The sequence below is a fragment of the Somniosus microcephalus genome, chromosome 28 (assembly GCF_052327205.1).
Source record: "Somniosus microcephalus isolate GS21.2 chromosome 28, FLI_Smic_1.0, whole genome shotgun sequence".
NCBI classification, from domain to species: domain Eukaryota; kingdom Metazoa; phylum Chordata; class Chondrichthyes; order Squaliformes; family Somniosidae; genus Somniosus; species Somniosus microcephalus.
This window is the reverse complement of record NC_141014.1, coordinates 44689903-44712077: the sequence shown is the minus strand read 5'-3', so window position 1 is coordinate 44712077 and position 22175 is coordinate 44689903. Positions and strand designations below refer to the sequence as shown.

General features: G+C 45.6%; 1 protein-coding gene across 2 annotated transcripts in view; it reads right to left on the bottom strand.

Annotated features, from left to right (window-relative positions):
• LOC147099711 (circularly permutated Ras protein 1-like) overlaps positions 1–22175 on the bottom strand; it is a 166732-nt gene that overhangs the window by 118866 nt on the left and 25691 nt on the right. For both annotated transcript variants that reach the window (XM_085969104.1, XM_085969105.1), the window contains exon 7: positions 18932–19020. In XM_085969104.1, coding sequence (XP_085825230.1) covers positions 18932–19020 — 89 coding nt within the window. The remainder of the gene's footprint in view (positions 1–18931; positions 19021–22175) is intronic.

The following is a 22175-nucleotide window of genomic DNA, read 5'->3' as shown; positions in this document are numbered from 1 at the left end:
TCAAATGGTCTTGGGTACAGTAAAATGTTATCGTTGTGGAAAGACAACGCACGATCAGAACCAGTGCTGGTTCAAAAATAAGGAATGCAGAAAATGTGGCAGGCTTGGCCACATAGCTAAAGTATGCCGGTCAGGAGAGAAGACCAGCAACAAAAAGTCACCGCAGGGAAAGTACAGAAAGGTACACAAGGTGACAGAGAACAGTTCAAACGAACAGAAGTCAGATTCAGATGCCAGCAGTAATGAACTGGGTAGCTTAAGAGTACACAACGTTGGTAAGGAAGCAGACCTCCAGACAATTTGGGTCACACTTCAGATAGCAGGAGTCCAAGTGAAGATGGAATTGGACACTGGATCGGCATTGGCGGTCATGAATAAGAAAGATTACAAAAGGTTATTCCAACATATTCCCCTACGGGATACGGAGATTGTATTGAAAACATACACGGGGCAAAGAGTATACCCCATCGGAAAGATAGAGGTAAAGGTGGTCCACAAGGGCAAAGAAAGCCGAGAAATGGACTTATATGTGCTACCTGAAGGAGGTCCACCACTACTGGGACGGGAGTGGATTAGAAAAATGAATATGGACTGGCATTCCTTAAAAGCACTAACGGTAGATGCCAGGGAAACAGATGTCAAACCTAAACGATTGTCCAGAATATTGGACGATGCTAAAGAGGTGTTCCAGCAGGGACTGGGAACACTGAGAGGAATTACGGCAAACATCAAGATTGAAGAACATGCACAACCAAAATTTTTCAAAGCCAGACCGGTACCCTATGCGATACGACCTGCTGTGAAAGCGGAGCTGGAAGCGCTAGAACGTTCAGGAGTACTGTCTAAGGTAGACTGGAGTGAGTGGGCTATGCCCATTGTTCCCGTGATGAAACGTCCTTCGCGCAACAAGCCGGGAGAACCAAGGAAGGTTCGCATCTGTGGAGATTTCAAGATCACTGTTAATCCGGTGCTTCACACGGTGCAGTATCCGCTTCCGCGGATTGAGGATATCTTCGCTTCATTGTCGGGCGGGAAACACTTCACCAAGATAGACCTGGCGCAGGCGTACTTACAGATGGAAGTTGAGGAAGAGTCACGCCAGTACCTCACGATCAACACGCATAGAGGCTTGTACCGGTATAATAGACTGGTTTTTGGAGTGGCATCGGCTCCAGCAATTTGGCAGAGGGCCATGGAGCAGGTATTACAGGGAATTCCAGGCACACAATGTTATCTGGACGATATTCTGATTACAGGAGATGGTGACGAGGAACACCTCGCAAATTTGGAACTGGTGCTCATCAGATTGAAAGAATATGGACTTCGAGTTAATCGGCAGAAATGTGAGTTCTTTCAGAAGTGGATCTCGTACTGTGGCCATGTCATTGACCAGGAGGGACTTCATAAGTCTCCTGACAAGATCGAAGCGGTTGTGAAGGCTCCCGCTCCGGTTAATGTATCTCAGTTGAGGTCGTTCCTAGGATTGATTAACTATTACCATAAGTTTCTGCCAAATTTATCCACGGTACTGCACCCGCTGAACGCTCTTTTGCAGAAGGGAGTACCATGGGAGTGGAGCGAGGACTGTAAGAAGGCCTTTCGCAAAAGCAAGGAATTGATAACCTCAGAGGAAGTGTTGGCTCACTTCAACCCAACACTGCCTATTCGTTTGGCTTGTGATGCTTCTCCATATGGTATTGGGGCAGTACTCTCACACAAGTTGCCAAATGGCACGGAGAGGCCAGTCGCATTCGCATCCAGATCATTGACCTCCGCTGAGCGCAACTATGCTCAGATAGATAGGGAGGCTCTCAGCCTTGTGTGGGGAGTAAAGAAGTTTAATCATTACCTACAGGGCCAAAAGTTTACGCTTCTGACAGACCATCAGCCGTTGGTATCCATTTTTAACCCTAAGAAGGGTGTGTCGGTGATGACAGCACAGAGACTCCAGAGATGGTCCCTTTTCCTAGGGGCACATCAATGTCAGATAGAATTCAAAGGTACAAAGCAGCATGGTAATGCTGATGGGCTGTCGCGCCTGCCACTACCTGAAGACGAGGAGACAACGAAGGTTGATCCTGTTGAGTTATTTCACTCGACCATCATCGAGTGTTTACCAGTCACCAATGCAAGTATTGAAAGAGAAACCAGGAACGACCCGACACTGTCCCGAGTCTACGAGGTGACATTGAAGGGATGGCCAGCACATGGTGATTCTCTGTTACCGGCATTCTCGGCAAGACGAGACCAGCTGTCCGTCTGTCAAGGAACATTGATGTATGGAACGAGAGTGATTATTCCTCCTAAGTTAAGGGAAAGAGTTCTAAAGGAACTGCATGAAGGTCATCTGGGGGGAGTCAAGATGAAAAGCCTTGCTAGGGCTTATGTGTGGTGGCCGGGTATCGACCAACAGATAGAGGAGCTGACGAAAAGCTGCTCAGGGTGCCAAAAAGTGCAAAATGCACCTCCGATTGCACCGCTGCATCCATGGGAATGGCCTTCAGCCCCATGGCAACGCGTACATATTGACTTTGCTGGTCCATTCATGGACTCCATGTTTCTAATTGCGGTGGACGCACATTCTAAATGGCCAAAAGTGATCAAGATGACTACCACTACTTCAGAAAAGACAATTGCGGTGTTAAGAACGATATTCGCAAGGAACGGATTGCCAGAACAAATATGTTCCGACAACGGACCACAGTTCGTGTCAGAAGAATTCCAAAAATTCTTAAAGAAGAATGGGGTGAAACATTATACCTCTGCCCCATATCATCCGGCTACAAATGGGTTGGCTGAGAGATTTGTACAAACATTCAAAAAGGCAATAAAGGCCATGAGCGAAGATCAGATTCCACTACAACATAAGGTGGACAAGTTTCTACTGGCATATCGAAACGCCGCTCATGCAGTGACAAACCAAAGTCCTGCCATGATGTTTTATAACAGGAGGTTGCGGTCCAGGTTGGACTTGTTAAAACCAAATGTGCGGAGGGAAGTTGAAAACAAACAGTTCCAGCATATAAATAACAAGACCACTCGGAGTTTCGAGGTAGGACAACCAGTGTTGGCCAGGGACTATGGAAACGAGAAATGGCAATCCGGAACAATTCAGGCCAGACAAGGACCCCTGATGTACACGGTAGATGTTGGTAAAAATGTAATACGGCGTCATGCTGACCAACTGGTAGAATCGAGAACAAGGGTCGAACCCATGGTTACGACAGAGACAACCGTGGAAGAAGTTAGTGAACCTGAAGCATCTACCTCGGCAGTGAATGTACCTGATGATGTCCAAGACATAAGAGACCAACTAGAGGAGTCACCTCAGCAACAAGAATCAGAGACCCCTGAAAGGCGTTATCCAACTCGAATCAGGAGGCCTCCTGAGAGACTGAACCTTTGAACTGTTTCTACATGAAGTTGTATATGTATATATGTTATTATGTTATGTTAAATGGGGATATAACTGTTAAGCTAAAAAGGGAGGATTGTGGTGTATGTAACTTGTTCCACCTTAAGAGAACTTAAACCTGTTCCACCTTAAGAGATGTACTACTTTCTCTGGCTGCTGTATATGGTAATACCGGTGGTGACCACACCGGTATATAAGTGCTGTGTAGTAATTTGCTGGGTAGTACAGCCCTAACCTCCGAATAGTAAAGACCTATTGAAAAGTTATTCTTGTAGTGTGTGTCAGTAATTGACCTTAAATATAACTGGAACACACAGACTTAACAGGGAGATCTGATCGAGGTGTTTAAAATGTTAAAAGGATTTGATAGGGCCAATAAGGAGTAACTATTTCCTCCTGGGGGAATCATGAACAAGGGGGTATAATTTTCAAATTAGAGCCATTCCGTTCAGGAGCAAAATCAGGAAACATTTTTCACACAAAGGGTAGTGGAAATGTGAAACTCCCTGCCCAAAAGGCTGTGGATGCTGGGGGTCATTTGGAGCTTTCAAGACTGAGATCGATACTTTTTTGTTAGGAAAGGGCATCAGGGGATATGGCACAAATGCGGGTAAATGGAGTTCAAGTCCAGATCAGCCATGATCTAATTGAATAGTGAAGCAGGCCCGAAGGGTTGAATGGCTTCCTGCTGTTCCGAGTGATAATTTCAAATTGATGACTCCTAGTCACTGACTATCTTTCTAGAGAAAATATTTTTGCTCTATTCAACCTAATCAAAGTTATTAATAACTTTAAAAACTGCTACTAAATCATATCTGACTAACTTGATTGAATTCTTTGATAAGGTAACAGAGAAGGTTGATCAAGGAAGTTGTATATTTGGACTTTCGGAAGGCATTTGCAAAGTGCCACACAGCAGGTTTATTAAGAAGATGGAAGCCCATGGAATTAAGGGGAAAGTGGCGGTATGGATACAAAATTGGCTCGGTGACGAGAAGCAAAGGGTGGTGGTGGATGAATGTGTTTCAGACTGGGAGGTGGTTTGCAGTGGTGTTCCCCAAGGGTCAGTTTTGGGTCCATTACTCTTTTCAATTTTTTTTACAAACAACCTAGACTCGGGTGTAGGAAGCAGCATTATAAAGTTTGCAGATGATCTGAAACTTGGCAAAGTAGTAGATCATGATGAGGATAATTATAGACTTCAGGATGGCAAAGACAAGATGGTGAAATGGGCAGAAGCATGACAGATGGAGTTCAATGCGGAGAAGTGTGAAGTAATGCACTTTTGGAGGACTAATATGGAAAGACAGTATACATACTATAAATGGCACGATTCTGAAAAGTGTAGATAAGCAGAGAGACCTCGGTGTGCATATAATCCTTAAAGGCAGCGGGCAAGTTGATCAGGTGGTTAAAAAAGCATTCGAGTTACTTGGGTTTATAAATAGAAGAATAGAATATAAAAGCAAAGAGATCGTGCTGGAACGTTATAAATTACTGGTTAGGCCACAGCTGGAGTATTGTGGACAATTCTGGTCACCACACTTCAGGAAAGATGTAAAAGCCTTAGAAAGGGGACAGATGAGGTTTACCAGCATGTTACCAGGAATGAGGGACTTCAGTTATGAGGAGAGGTTGGAAAAGTTAGGACTGTTCTCCTTGGAACAGAAAAGGTTAAGAGGTGACCTGATAGAGGCTTTTAAGATGATGAAAGATTTTGTTACAGTAGAGAAAGAAAAATTATTCCCTCTGGCAAGTGGATCAATAACTAGTGGTCATCGATTCAAAATCATTGGCAAAAGATCTAGAGGGGAGATGAGGAGAATTTTTTCACTCGGGAGAGTTGTCGGGATCTGGAACGCTTGACCTGAAAAGGTGGTGGAAGCTGATTCCATAAATAATTTTAAAAGGGAGTTGTCCGATACTAGAGGATGAGGAAGTTACACGGTCACGGACAAAAAGCGAAGATGCGGGACTAAGCACGACTGCTCTTTCAAAGATGGATCAAATGATGGACCAAATGGCCTCCTTCTGTGCTGTAAAGCTTCTATGATTCTGTGAAATCTTCTCTTAACCTTCTCTGCTCCAGTGGGAATACTCCCAGCCTCTCCTCTCTCCTCATAACTAGTTTCCTATCCCTGGGATCATCCTGGTAAATCAATGCTGTACACACCCTATAGCATTAATGTATTTTCTATATTGACCGCTTGAAACTGCAGACAGTCTCTAACTGCAGCCTAGCTTATGTTTTATACAAACTCGTCGTGGGGTAGAAATTGGAATACATTTCGACCGTTTTCCAATTTAGGTGGTGGATGGCTTGGGCCCATCTGTGCAGGCATTGGTCCTGCTGCTAAACTCATAGCTACTCTCCTTCCCGAACTGATCATCGGGAACTCCCATCCCCCGTCCTCACAGTTACCTTGGCCCGGTAGGCAGTCTCTGCGGGCCAACTATCTACCGCTTTGATGGGGAATTCAGCCAGTAGGATATTAAAGGAAATAGTAATAGCGTTTTTATAAGCATTTAAAAAGTAAAAGACAAGTTAGAGCAGATAGAACCACACACATGAAGGACTGGGGTCTAGTTGTGGAGGATGAAGGTATGGGTGAGATATTAAATAAATATTTTGCATCAGTTTTTACAAATGATGCTGTGAGTGAGACTGCAGGTGAACGAGCGGAGAATATGGAAGACCTGCTCCAATCCCATCACGTTCTTGCCTGGGAGTTAAAATTCCCACCCAAGAGTTAGCTCACTGAACTCCGACTAAATGGTCCAATGTTACCCAGTTTATCCGTCCCTTACTTCTTGAATAAAAGTATTGAAGCAGCATTATTCTCCTCTAGTTCACCTACATTCTCACTAATCTTTTACTTTTTAAATGCTTACAGGTGCACTTATATATTATGTCGTAAATTGCAACTTCTACAAAAAGTAACTCAGGAAGTACTACTGAACGGCCAGCTGAGGGCGCCGTCCGAGGAGTATAAATACTCGGGCGTGGGCCCAACTTGGCCAGAGACAATCTGGAAACAGGAAGCTAGTGACTACTAACTAGACCTCCATGTTTTATTACAAGTCGATTAAAGCCTTGCTTTATGTACAACCAAGTGCGTAGTGAGTCTTTATTATGTCAATTTAATCGACTTGTTATCGTCTCCATGCCTTGGGTGATTCGGAACAACCAGCTGCAACTCGAACCACAGAAAGGGACTTGGGCAAGAAACTAATCCATCACGGAAAAACTCCTTAGACCCGCTCGTCTCGACCTGGACCTGAATGCACCTGCGGCAGCGAAGGTATGGGAGCATTGGTTTCGTACCTTTAGCAACTTTCTTGAAGAATGTGGGGCGGGTGCCTCTAATAAGTTACTATGGTAAACCACTGTCGTTCACTGTGTTCACTATTGTTGTTGTTGTTGTTGTCGTCGTTCACTCTTGTTTCACTGTTATGCCTGACTATGCCTCAGCTGACTCCGCCCTTGGCTACCTGGTATAAGGACGGCCGCATGGCAGCTCTCTGGCATTCGGTCGTCCACTAGAGGCATAGTCCTGATCTGTTTGAAGTGCAATTCAGTAGTTAATAAAAGCCTGTCGTTCTGAACTCTGCCCAGCCTTTTATTAGAATTGATAGCGCATCAGTTACGAATGCTTATTAACTACGTATCCCCTCATGTGTATGATTATATTGAGGTCTGTATAGACTACGACGCTGCTATCCAAATTTTACAGCAGCTATATGTCAAATCCCCGAATGAAATCTTCGCTCGACACCTACTGGCCACAACTCGGCAGCAGCCTGGGGAATCACTTGATGAATTCCTCCAGAAACTTCGCAGGCTCAGCAAAGATTGTAACCTTAAAGCGGTTACAGCTGAACAGTATCAAGAGGAACTAATCCACGATTCCTTTATCAATGGGATTGCATCCCCTTTTATACGTCAGCGCCTGCTGGAAAATAAAACCCTCAATTTGCGGACTGCTTATGACCAGGCGTGTTCCCTGGACTTGGCCAAGAAGAATGCAGACACTTATCTCCCACCACGTGCACGGGCGGCGGCTATCACCTATAATGAGTCTTTCGATAGGTCTCGGGCGGATGCCCCCGCTGATGACTCTACTCTAACGGGCGACGACCCTACCCTAGAGGCCTTCGCTGATGACGACCCCGCCTTAGCAGCATCCTGGCAATCAGGAAGAAAGTGTTTCTTTTGTGGAGGTACGTTCCATTACAGAAAATTTTGCCCGGCTCGTAATGCGACCTGCAATCATTGCAGCAAGAAAGGACACTTTTCCAAGGTATGCCAGTCACGGGCCTCTGCTAACAAGAAAGGCCGCTCCTCTAAAGTATACCGGTCGAGAGCTCCTGCTAGTTTCACAGCTGCTATCTATGGAGCTGCTCCTCCCACAAGAACCACTGCTAAGGCTACAGCTGCCAAAGGAAAAATTACCCCTCCTCCCATCACAGCTGTTTTTCCCCAAAGTTTGTCCCATGCAGCCACGAAGGTTTCAGTAAATGGGCATGCTCTAAGCGTGCTAATCGACTCCTGCAGCTCTGACAGCTTCATTAGTAAGCGGGCTGTCAGCAGGTTAAAACTGCGCATTTATCCCTCGGACAGGGAGATTGCAATGGCTCTGACGACTCTGACCACCAATTCTTCTGGCTTCTGTCTTGTCAACCTCATCCTCAATGGTCGCACATATCCCTCCACCCGGCTCGGAGTACTCGAAAACTTATGTAGTGATGTGCTTCTGGGACAGGATTTCCAGAAGCAGCACAAAAGACTCACTTTTGAGTTTGGAGGGTTGAAGCCGGAGCTTACCATTTCTAAGGTGCCATTTTGTGCACTCTCGGCGGCCTTATTCGGTTAGCCCTCCCTGTTTGCCAATCTCTCCCCCCGCTGTAAACCCATAGCCACCAAATCGCAGCGCTTTAGCCAAGACGACCGAGCATTTATCGAGGCAGAAATCTCTCGCCTTTTAGCTGACGGTATTATCGAGCCGTGTTCATCTCCCTGGCGGGCTCAAGTCGTCGTTGTGAAAAACCCTTTAAAACAACATAAGAAACGTCTATGTGTTGATTATTCGCAGACTATTAATCAATATACCGATCTGGATGCCTACCCGCTACCACGCATAGATGACATGGTCAACAACCTTGCCAAATACAAGGTATTTTCAACCTTCGATTTAAAGAGCACGTACCATCAGGTACCGCTGAAAGACTCTGACAAAAAGTATACGGCCTTTGAGGCCAATGGTCGGCTTTATCAGTTTCGTCGCCTTCCATTTGGGGTTACCAATGGGGTGGCCGTCTTCCAACGGGCAATGGATGGCCTAGTCCGGCAAGAGAGCGTGACGGATACCTTTCCGTATTTAGACAATATCACTATTGCCGGCCATGATCAAAAGGAGCATGGCGCCAATCTTCAGAGATTTTTTGACGTTCTCCGTCGTCGCCACTTAACGTTAAACGAATCCAAATTGGTGAAATCGGTGCCATCAGTGAACATTCTCAGCTGCTGGGTGGGCAACGGCGTTATTAAACCGGACCCAGAGCGACTTCGTCCACTTCAGGAGCTCCCTCCCCCCTACAAATCTCAGCTCTCTTCGTCGGGCACTTGGCATGTTTGCTTATTACGCAAAGTGGATACCTCACTTCTCCGATAAAATACAGCCCCTGCTTCATGCGAAGTCTTTTCCATTGGAAGCAATGGCTATTTCTGCCTTCAACCTCCTCAAACGACAGCTGGAGAAAGCCACGCTTCGCTCCATTGACGAAAACCTTCCTTTTGTGGTCGAATGCGATGCATCGGAGGTGGCGATCTCGGCTACCTTGAATCAAGGTGGTCGACCCGTGGCATTCCTATCCAGAACCTTACAGGGTAGCGAGCTCCATTACCCCCCTGTCGAGAAGGAGGCTACAGCTATCATCGAGGCTGTACACCAATGGAGTCATTTTCTTGCTCGGCGTCATTTCACGCTCATAACTGACCAGCGCTCCGTGGCCTTCATGTTGGATAACCGGAAGCGCACAAAAATCAAAAATAATAAAGTTCAACTCTGAAGGATGGAGCCAGCCGCCTTTGGATATTCTATCCGTTACCAACCCGGCAAACAGAATGTGGCCCCAGATACCTTCACACGAGCATTTTGCTCTTCAATGTCAACGTCGACTCTGGCGGATCTGCATATGGACTTATGCCATCCTGGCGTTACCCGTATGTTGCACTTTGTGCGCTCCAAAAATCTACCATTCTCAAAGGAGGATGTAAAGAAAACATGTTCCTCCTGTAGGATTTGTGCAGAATTGAAACCACAATTCTTCCGCCCATCAGATGACTTACTCATACATGCAATGCAGCCTATGCAGAGGCTCAGCATAGACTTTAAAGGGCCATTGCCTTCGTCGACGCGGAACACCTACCTACTTACGATGGTAGGCGAGTATTCACACTTTCCCTTTGCCTTCCCCTGTCCTAATATGCTTACCTCTACGGTAATTAAATGCCTCAATCAGGTATTTTCCCTTTGCGGGACGGCCAATTTTATCCACATGGATCGGGGTCCCTCCTTTATGTCGAGTGAACTTAAAAGTTCTCTCTCCCAACGGGGAATCGCCTTGAGTAAGACGACACCATATCACCCAATCGGCAATGGACAGGTTGAACGATACAATGCCATCATCTGGAACGCTGTCCGTCTGGCACTGAGGTCACGCAACCTACCAGACCAGCAGTGGGAAACTGTGCTCCCCGACGTGTTACACTCTATCAGGTCTCTTCTCTCCACGTCCACTAATGTCACACCTCATGAGCGATTCTTCAAGTTCCGGCGTCGCTCTACACATGGGACATCTCTACCGTCATGGTTGGTGGCTCCAGGCCCTGTGCTACTCCGGAGGTTCGTCCGGTCTGCCAAGAACGACCCGCTCGTTGACGAGGTGGAGTTAACGGAGGTAAACCCCACGTATGCGCACGTGCGGTACCCCGATGGCCGGGAGTCCACCGTCTCGCTCAGAGATCTGGCTCCCTGCCCAACTGGTCACACGGGCCTGAATGATGAAGGATCCCACGACGATGAGATCAACACTCCGCACCCCTATGAAGATGACACCCTACCTGGGACATCGAGGGATTTGCCGGCAGTGCTACCGGATCAACACAGGGAGCCGAACGCTCCCCATAGGATGGCCACCCGAAATCAGGACGCCGGACAATCTCCAGCTACGACCCAGGATGAGGCCAGCTCTGCGCCTGTGGGGACCTGCACCCGGAGTCATGATATTCCCAGGCCTCCACAGGACGATCAAGACGATGCGGACTGTACCGACTTACCGGTATGGGCCAAGCGACCCAGGGACCAGGACACGGTCCGGGGAGACGTGCCTTCCGGTCACAAGCAGAAAGCTAAACGACTACGGCTATTTTTGGTCCACCTAGTCCGTTAAAGGAAGACTGGACTTCCAAACCTTTTAGGGAGGAAGAATGTCATAAATCGCAACTTCTACAAGAAGTAACTCAGGAAGTACTACTGAACAGCCAGCTGAGGGCGCCGTCCGAGGAGTATAAATACTCGGGCGTGGGCCCAACTTGGCCAGAGACAATCTGGAAACAGGAAGCTAGTGACTACTAACTAGACCTCCATGTTTTGTTACAAGTCGATTAAAGCTTTGCTTTATGTACAACCAAGTGCGTAGTGAGTCTTTATTACATCATATTATCTGCTTATTATATCCTTTTATATTATCTGCTAGTATGTTTTCATATTCCCATGTAATCCCTTCTAATCTCTCTTTTCACCTCCCTACTACACTACCTATACTCTGCGCAATATCCCTTAGTATTGTTAGCCCTAACATTAGCACATGCCTCCCTTTTAAGTTTCACTTTAGTTATAAACTCTCTATTTGTCCATGGAACTCTATACTTTGATGTACCTCTTTTTGCCATACAGGAATATATATTTTAAACTGTATCCAGCTCATAATTGCAGATTCCCAAACTGTTGAATCATCAGTGTGTTTGGCTAACTTTTCTGGCCAGTTATTTGGGCAGAGCCTACTTTATATCTTTGACTCAGTTTTATTTTCTTCTATTGACCCCGACAATGCTGTGGTTACTATTTTCCAATTGTTCTCCTATTTTCACATCTGTTATTTGCCCAAGTTGATTCCCCAGAACTTGGAGAAACATACTGATCTAGGAAGCAGTTCTGGATGCATTTTAAAACACATTCTCCACTTGGACCACAAGCATTAACTTTATTCCAGTCTATCTTGGAACATAGGAACAGGAGTAGGCCATTCAGCCCCTCGAGCCTGTTCCACCATTCAATGAGATCATGGCTGATCTGCGACCTAACTCCATATACCCGCCTTTGGCCCATATCCCTTAATACCTTTGATTTACAAAAACCTATCAATCTCAGATTCAATATTCAACATGTCCACCATTTCCCCATTGTCATTGACAATATCACCACTTTCAGTTTTTAAGGGGCCAACATTGCTCCTGACCACCCTCTTTTTCCTAATATAACTGTAAAAATTCTTACTGATTTTGATATCCCTTGCAAGTTTCTTTTCATACTCCCTTTTTGTAGCTCTTACTATCTGTTTTGTGACCCTTTGCTGTTCTTTGTATCTTTCCCATTCGCCAGGATCTGTGCTATTTTTTGCTTTTTTGTATGCCCTTTCCTTTAGTGTTATGCTGTCCCTCACCTCTTTAATTATCTTGGGATAGTTAAAATCACTCAATATTATTCCGTGTTGTTCCTACATATCTCTCTGAACTGTCTCTTCTGTCTCCTCTCCACGGTTTGGTGATCTGTAATGCTCTCTTAGAACTAAACCTTGCCTCTTCTAATTTCTTAACTCTAACCATATGGATTCTGTCTTAATGCCACCGCCAGGACATCCTCACATCCCAGCACTGTGACAGAATCCTTCACCAACACTGCCACCCACACCGTTTTTTCCATCCCTTTCTCCAGGGAACCAGGAATAATGGGGGAGTAATTGGATAGCGGGAGCCTGTCTGGGTGCGAACTGCACGCAGGGAATGATCCCTCCGCCGGAACAGGTAGCCCCAAGGCCGAAAGAACCTGGACCTCTAGCCTCATTAAATGAGACCGGCGAGCTGTGGTCATCAGTTTCGGGCCAATGTGAAGCTGGCAATGGCCTGCAGGTAAATCCTGGGAAGATGGGCAGCATCCGGCACTTGGATGGGATACCAGAGAGTGACTTGTGCACATGGAATCTGTACCCCAACAATAATCAATGCCTTCAGGAGACTGGGAAGAAAACTGGAGGGAAAGTTAGGAATAGAGTCGTGGTGATGTCAGCACACACTGCAGTAGGAGATAGATGTGTCTGTGCCCATTCACCCAGACAAGTGACTTCCCAGCCTGGGATATGCTGTCAGGAGAGGCTGTGAATAGATATTACCCATGATATAAAGGTTGGGAGCTTACTATGTGTGGAATTGAAGCCCGTGACTGCCCAGGCAGTGATAATGTTGTGTGAAAAGCAGTACCACAATAAATAAATTGCATGATTTCTTAACCCGTGAGTCAATGTATAGATCTCAAGTCATAGAATGGTTACAGCACAGAGGAGACCATTCGGCCCGTCGAAACCATGCCAGCTCTCTGCAAGAGCACTTCAGCTAGTCCCACTCTCCCGCCCTTTCCCTGTAGCCCTGCAAATTTTTTCCCTTCAGGTACTTATCCAATTCCCTTTTGAAAGCCACGATTGAGTCTGGCTCCACCACCCTTTCAGGCAGTGCATTCCAGATCATAACCACTCGCTGCGTAAAAAAGTTTTTCCTCATGTTGCCTTTGGTTCTTCTGCCAATCACCTTAAATCTGTGTCCTCTGGTTCTTGACCCTTCTGCCAATGGATCAGTTTCCCTCTATCTACTCTGCCCAGACCCCTCATGATTTTGAACACCTCTATCAAATCTCCTCTCAACCTTCTCTGCTCCAAGGAGAACAACCCCAGTTTCTCCCGTCTATCCATGTAACTGAAGTCCCTCATCCCTAGAACCATTCTTGTAAATCTTTTCTGCACCCGCTCTAAGGCCTTCACATCCTTCCTAAAGTGCGGTGCCCAGAATTGGACACCGTACTCCAGTTGAGGCCAAACCAGTGTTTTATAAAACTATTAGTAGAAAATTGAATATTTCAAACCTTGAACACCTAATTAGTTAAACAAAATACAACAGAGATGGCAGGCGAGGTGATGTGTTGCAGTTGCAGCATATGGGAGCTGGTGGATCCCATTGTGATCGACAGCAACCACATCTGCAGTAAGTGTCTGCAGCTTGAGGAACTTCGGCTCAGAGTTGATGAGCTGGAGTCCGAGCTTCGGACACTGCGACACGTCAGGGAGGGAGAAAGTTACCTGGACACTTTGTTCCAGGAGGCAGTCACACCCCTTAGGTTAAATACTTCAGATTTGGTCCATGGTCAGGGACAGGAGGGTGTGACTACGAGTGAGGCCTTGCACTTGTCCAACAGGTACGAGGTTCTTGCAGCATGTGTGGACGAGAGCAGGGACTGCAGGGAGGATGAGCAAACTGACCACAGCACCATGGTACAGGGGGCCATTCAAGTTGGGGGAGTAAAAAGGAATGTAGTAGTGGTAGGGGACAGTTAGGGGGATAGTTACTGTTCTCTGCAGCTGGGAGTGAGAGTCCCGAAGGCTGTGTTGCCTGCCCAGTGCCAGGGTTAAGGACATCTCCTCGGGGCTGGAGAGGAACTTGGCATGGGAGGGGAAGGAGCCAGTTGTCGTGGTCCACGTAGGTACCAACGACATAGGTAGGACTAAGAAAGTGGTTCTGCTGAGGGAATATGAGCAGCTAGGGACTAAATTAAAAAGCAGAACAATAATCTCTGGATTACTACCTGAACCACGAGCGAATTGTCATAGGGTCAATAAGATCAGAGAGTTGAATGTGTGGCTCAAAGATTGGTGTGGGAGAAATGGGTTTCAATTCATGGGGCACTGGCACCAGTACTAGGGTAAGAGGGAGCTGTTCCATTGGGACGGGCTTCACTTGAACCATGCTGGGACCAGTGTCCTGGCGAATCGAATAACTAGGGCTGTAGATAGGGCTTTAAACTAAATAGTGGGGTGGGGGTGGGGGGAGGGTTCAGGTGAGGGGAAACTTAGAAAGTTAAAGAGAAAGGACAAGCCAATACTGCAGGGTAGTAATAGGGGTAATGATAACAGGAAAGGACAGAGTGTACAAGCATAAGAGTGCACCAGCAAATAGGGTCAGAGTAGGAAAAAATGGTAAAAAGACAATATTAAAGGCTCTTTATCTGAATGCATGCAGCATTCGTAACAAGATAGATGAATTGACAGCACAAATAGAAATAAATGGGTATGATCTGATAGCCTTTAGAGAGACGTGGCTGCAAGTTGACCAAGGCTGGGAACTGAATATTATGGGGTATTTGACATTTCAGAAGGATAGGCAGAAAGGAAAAGGAGGTGGGGTAGCTCTGTTAATAAAGGATGAGATCAGTACAGTGGTGAGAAATGATCTTGGCTCAGAAGATCAAGATGTAGAATCAGTTTGGGCGGCGATACGAAATAATAAGGGAAAGATGTCACTGGTGGGAGTAGTCTATAGGCCCCCTAACAGTAACTATACTGTAGGACAGAGTATAAATCAAGAAATAATGGAGGCTTGTAAGCAAGGTACCGCAATAATCATGGGCGATTTTAATCTTCATATAGATTGGACAAATCAAATTGGCAAAGGTAGCCTTGAGGACCAGTTCATAGAATGTATTCAGGACAGTTTGTAAGAACAATACGTTGTGGAACCAACCAGGGAACAGGCCATTTTAGATCTGGCAATGTGTAATGAGACAGGATTAATTAATGATCTCATAGTAAAGGATCCTCTAGGGAAGGGTGATCATAACATGATAGAATTTCACATTCAGTTTGAGGGTAAGAAACTTGGGTCTCAAACTAGTGTCCTAAACTTAAATAAAGGCAATTACAAGGGTATGAAGACAGAGTTGGCTGAAGTGGACTGGTAAAATAGATTAAAAGGTAAGATGGTAGATCAGCAGTGGCAGACTTTTAAGGAGATATTTTATAACTCTCAACAAAGATATATTCCAATGAGAAAGATAGACTCGACGAGAAGGATGAATCATCCGTGGCTAACCAAGGAAGTTAAGGAGGGTATCAAATTGAAAGAAAAGGCATACAATGTTGAGAAGATTAGTGGGAGGCCAGAGGATTGGGAAATTTTTAGAAACCAGCAAAGGATGACTAAAAAAATAAGAGGGAGAAAATAGATTATGAGAGCTTCTACAAGTATATAAAAAAGAAGAGAGCGGCTAAAGTAAATGTTGGTCCCTGAGAATATGAGACTGGGAAATTAATAATAGGAAACAAAGAAATGGCAGAGACTTTGAACAAATATTTTGCCTCTGTCTTCATAGTAGAAGACACTAAAAGCATCCCAATAAAAGTGGAAAATCAAGGGGCAAAAGGGAGGGAGGAACTTAAAACAATCACTATCACTAGAGAAAAAGTACTAGGCAAACTAATGGGACTAAAGGTGGACAAGTCCCCTAGACCTGAAGTCCTGCATCCTAGGGTCTTCAAAGAAGTGGCTGCAGAGATAGTGAATGCATTGGTTGTAATCTTCCAAAATTCCCTAGATTCTGGAAAGGTCTCAGCGGATTGGAAAACTGCAAATGTAACGCCCCTATTCAAGAAAGGAGGGAGACAGAAAGCAGGAAACTATAGGCCAGTTAGCCTAACATCTGTCATTGGGAAAATGCTGGAATCATTATTAAGGAAGTAGTAGCAGGACATTTAGAAAATCATAATACAGGAAACTTTGTGATATCCGGCACCGACGGGACCGAGCTGTTGCCGATCTATCAAAACTGCCGGACATACCAGCGTTAATGTTGAAGCATACGGAGATTTGCAGCTCCGTATCTGGCAACAAACACTGTTGCTTAGCAACAGCTTCTAAACAGTCGGCCGTACCTTGGAAGCATCTCTGTAGCTTAGCAACAGCTTCAGAGAGACTTTGCAGAGCCTGACTGTTGAAAAAAAAGCCACGAGAAGAAAAAAAACCTAACAAAACGGCTCCTGAGTTCTGCCGGTAGATCGAGGTTTCCGGACATACAACCTCCGGATAAACCAAAGTTTCCTGTACAATCAAGCAGAGTCAACATGATTTTATGAAAGGGAAGTCGCGTTGGACAAATTTATTTGAGTTCTTTGAGAATGTAACGAGCAGGGTAGATAAAGGGGAACCAGTAAATGTAGTGTATTTGGATTTCCAAAAGGTATTCGATAAGGTGCCACATAAGAGCTCACTGCACAAGATAAGAGCTCATGGTGTTGGGGGTAATATATTAGCATGGATAGAGGATTGGCTAACTAACAGAAGACAGAGAGTCAGGACAAATGGGTCATTATCAGGTTGGCAAACTGTAACTAGTGGGGTGCCACAGGGATCAGTGCTGGGGCCTCAACTATTTACAATCTATATTAATGACTTGGATGAAGGGACCGAGTGTACTGTAGCCAAATTTACTGATGATACAAAGATAGGTGGGAAAGCAAGTTGTGAGGAGGACACAAAGAAGCTGCAAAGGTTAAGTGAGTGGGCAAAAATTTGGCAGGTGGAGTATAATGTGGGGAAATGTGAGGTTATCCACTTTGGTAGGAAGAATAGAAAAGCAAAATATTATTTAAATGGAGAGAGACTACAGAATGCTGCGGTCCAGAGGGACCTGGGTGTCCTCGTACATGAAACACAAAAAATTAGCATGCAGGTACAGCAAGCAATTAGGAAGGCAAATGGAATGTTGCCTTTATTGCAAGGGGGATGGAGTATAAAAGTAGGGAAGTCTTGCTACAACTACAGGGTGTTGGTGAGACCACACCTGGAGTACTGCATACAGTTTTGGTCTCCTTATTTAAGGAGGGATATACTTGCATTGGAGGCAGTTCAGAGAAGGTTCACGAGGTTGATTCCTGGGATGAAGGGGTTGTCTTATGAGGAAAGGTTGAGCAGGTTGGGCCTATACTCATTGGAGTTTAGAAGAATGAGAGGGGATCTTATTGAAACATGTAAGTTTCTGAGGGGGCTTGACAGGGTAGATGCTGAGAGGATGTTTCCCCTCATGGGGGAATCTAGAACTAGGGGGGATAGTTTCAGAATAAGGGGTCGCTCATTTAAGACTGAGATGAGGAGGAATTTATTCTCTCAGAAGGTCGCGAATCTTTGGAATTTTCTACCCCAGAGAGCTGTGGAGGCTGGGTCAGTGAATATATTCAAGGCTGAGACAGACACAATTTTGAACTACAGGGGAGTCAAGGGTTATGGAGAACAGGCAGAAAAGTGGAGTTGAGGCAAAGATCAGATCAGCCATGATCTTATTGAATGGCAGAGCAGGCTCGAGGGGCCAAATGGTCTACTCCTACTCCTATTTCTTATGTTTCGATCATAACTTCCTTGCTTTTGTACTCTATGCCTCTATTTATGAAGCCCAGGATCCCGTAAGCTTTTTTAACCACTTCCTCAACCTGCCCTGCCAGCTTCAATGATTTGTGCACATATACCCCGAGGTCTCTCTGTTCCTGCACATCCTTTAGAATTATACCCTTTCATTTATATCGCCTCTCCTCATTCTTCCTGCCAAAATGTATCACTTCGCAATTTTCTGCGTTAAATTTCATCTGCCACGTGTCTGCCCATTCTACCAGCCTGTCTATGTCCTCTTGAAGTCTATCACTATACTTCCAAGTTTTGTGTCATCTGCAAATTTTGAAATAGTGCCCTGTACACCCAAGTTCAAGTCATTAATATAGATCAAGAAAAACAATGGTCCTAGTACCGACCCCTGGGGAACACCACTGTGTACCTTCTTCCAATCCGAAAAACAACCGTTCACCACTACTCTGTTTCCTGTCACTTAGCCAATTTTGGATCCATGCTGCCACTGTCCCTTTTATTCCATGGGCTTGGGCTTCAATTTTGCTGGCAAGACTATTATGTGGCACTTTATCAAATGCCTTTTGGAAGTCCAGGTACACCACGTCAACCGCATTTCCCTCATCAACCCTCTGTTACCTCATCAAAAAACTCAATTAAGTTATTTAAACACAATTTGCCTTAAATAAATCCGTGCTGGCTTTCCTTAATTAATCCACACTTGTCCAAGTGACTGTTAATTTTGTCCCAGATTATGGTTTCTATACCAGATGATCACTTGTACTAACTACAGACCCAAACATTACAAATTGAGTTGCTTGTTCCCATCTCCTAAACCTTACAAGAGCCTGAGATTAGGAATTCTCTATTCCCTTTACTATGAACTACGAAGTTGTGTTTACACAATATTTCGAAGGGAATCTCCACTCAGATTCCAGATGGTGACAGCTGAAGGGAAGCAGCACATTCCTTTTCTTACACAATGACTACATTCAACCAGCCCATGCAGGGTGGCTCCTACTCACCATGGCATGCGAGTCCTGTACTTTGCTGAAAGTGGACATGGCTGCTGAGCAATTCTGGCAGTACATTGGAGCACACGTCTGTGGCTTCACTGCAAATCAAAACATTAAATGCTAGAACATTGCAGTGAACAAGGAGCAAGGCCCGAGTGTGTTCCACACCAGCCTTGGACTGAAAATACACACATATTTCATGCTCGGTTTCCTTTACAGCGCAAAGGTTAACAAGAGAACTATACTCTGCAACAGCTTAACCCAACAGTGGAGAACCTCCAGCATCTAATCAGCTAACTGGAAGTTTGGTGCTTTAATATGAAATTTGGATTTTTACATAGTTAAGATAAAAATGTGGGGTAGATTTTTCTCTTTGTTGGTCTTGATGAAGGTTCAGTTCCCAGGTGTATTGAAAAGGAAATGGGGCAGAGGCCCTCTTGTGATAGGTGGCCTGGAGTGCCCTGGCATGTGCCTGGGCCGTTGCCTGGGTCTGTACCTGGGGCCTGTATAAATAAAACGGGCCATTTTCGGGTTGGCAAGCTGTAACTAGTGGAGTGCTGCAAGGATCAGTGCTTGGGCCTCAGCTATTTACAATCTATATCAATGACTTAGATGAAGGACCAAGTGTAATGTATCCAAGTTTGCTGATGATACAAAGCTAGGTGGGAAATTAAGCTGTGAGGAGAACACATTGGGGGGAACTTTCCCAGCCCTGGGGAGGTGGGTATGGAGGCGGGACTGCCGGGAAAATAGCAGAAACTGGGAGCGGGTACCGACCCCGCTCCCAACCCGCCTCCGTGCTATCTTCCCGGGAGGCAGGGACCCATCTCCTCCAGGTGGGAAGGGGATTAGAGCCAATTACAGGAAACTTTGTGTTATCCGGAGGCTAAATGTCCGGCAAGCTCGAGCCACCGGCAAAAATCAGGAGCCGTTTCGTTAGGTTTTTTTTCTTTTCGTAGGTTTTTTTTCTTTTCGTAGGTTTTTTTTCTTTTCGTAGGTTTTTTCTCAACAGTCAAGCTCTGCAAGGTCTGTAGCTAAGCAACAGCTTCAGCTACAGACGCGCTTGCCGACTGTTTAGAAGCTGTTGCTAAGCAACAGGGTTTGTTGATTCACATGGAGCTGAAAATCTCCGTATGTTTCAACATTCACGCTGGTTTGTCCGGCAGTTTTGAGGGAACGGCAACAGCTCGGTCCCGTCAGTGCCGGATAGCACAAAGTTTCCTGTAACTGCCTGTTAACAGGTAGGTAACAGGCAGTTTTGAGGCTTTTCCCCATTTTACACCTGCAATTGCGGGCTTTCCGATGGCTGCGAACTTTGCCAGGGTCAGCAAGGTGAGCAGTGGGTCTGCGGGGGTGAGAGGGGTCGAAATGTCAGCTGTAGAGGTGAGTGATGGGTGCAAGTGTGGACAGGTAAGTATGAGAGGCGAGTGTAAAGTGTTGGAAAAAGTTTCCTTACCTTTGCTGCTTTCTGCAGGCTTCAACCTTTGAGGATCCAGAGGTGCCTCATCTCAACGGCAGAGATGACAGAGTGGCTGCTGCATTCTCAGATGCAGCAGCCATCTGCTTTCTGCTGCGGAGAGAGGTCTTGGTGAGCCTTCTGTGCAAGGGCTCACCTTAGAACAGAGATCGTCAGTGTTTGACAGCTTCTCAAAGCTGTCAAATGCTGACAATTCATCTGTCAAAAAATTTTCAACAGATGAAGCATCACACGCTGACGTCATCGGTCACTGGCTTTCCCTTAATTGGCCAGGGCTTAACAAGGCCAATCAAGGGGAAAATAGCGTGGGTTGGTCAGACATCGCTGGGGGCGGGACTGAAGCCTGGAAACCAGCAGTCCCGCCCCCAGCACGTCTCCATTGCGAAAATCCAGCCCAAAGAGCCTGCAAAGGGATATAATTAGGCTGTGAGTGGGCAGTAAGGTGGCAGCTGAAGTATAATGTGGGGAAATATTAAATTATTCACTTTAGTAGGAAGAATGGAAAAGCAGAATATTTTTTTAATGGTGAAAGACTCATAAATGTTGTATTCAGAGGGATTTGTGTGTCCTTGTACACAAATTACAGGAAGTTAACATGCAGGTACAGCAAGCAATTAGGAAGGCAAATGGTTTAGAGTACAAGAGTAAGGAAGTCTTGCTGCAATTATATAGGGCCTTGGTGAGACCACACCTGGAGTACTGTGTACAATTTTGGTCTCCTACCTAAGGAAGGATATACTTGCCTTAAAGATTCACTAGATTGATTCCTGGGATGGGGGGATTGTCCTATGAGGAGAGATTGAGTAGAATGGGCCTATATTCACTGGAGTTTAGAAGAATGAGAGGTGGTCTCATTGAAATGTATAACATTCTTAGGGGGATTGACAGGGTAGATGCTGAGGGGCTGTTTCCCCTGGCTGGAGAGTCTAGAACTAGGGGGGCATAGTCTCAGAATAAGGGGTCGGCCATTTAGGACTGAGATGAGGAGGAATTTCTTCACTCAGAGGGTGGTGAATCTTCAGAATTCTCTACCCCAGAGGGCTGTGGAGGTTCAGTCGTTGAGTATATTCAAGACTGAGATCGATGTTTGGACACAAAGGTAATCAAGGGATATGGGGATAGTTCAGGAAAATAGAGTTGAGGTAGAAGATCAGCCATGATCTTACTGAATGGCAGAGCAGGCTCGAGAGGCCACATGGCCGACTCCTGCTCCTATTTCTTATGTTCTTATGTTCTTAGACTGACTGGGTAGGTAGATTTGCGGTCTAGACTGACTGGGTAGGTAGATTTGCGGTCTAGACTGACTGGGTAGGTAGATTTGCAGTCTAGACTGACTGGGCCCAATTTTCCTAAGGGGGCCTAAAGCAGGTATTTGGCCTGTTGCATATGCAAATGAGGCGCCTAATAGAAACATAGAACGAATGCCCATTTTTAAGCAACTGCCCGAACATCTGTGAAATTGCCAACCCAATTTCAGGTCAGGTGTTTTTCAGGCGTCCTTGCAGCGCTCATCCCTGAAATTGGGCCCCGCAAAACAGGTGCAATGAAATCTCATTTATACCCATTAACTGTGGACCCTTGTCATTATGAATTTTATTTCCTAGAATTAATAAATAACTTTCAGGAAGGATTCGAAGGATGGACTAACCAGTGTGTAAAGATTCAGGCTCAGGCCTGATGCCCCTCCAAATGTCCAATAGCTTTCTGACATTTACTGACATGAGCATCTGGCTGAGGTATGGAGACTTCCCACTGCCTTTAAAAAGGAACTCCAGT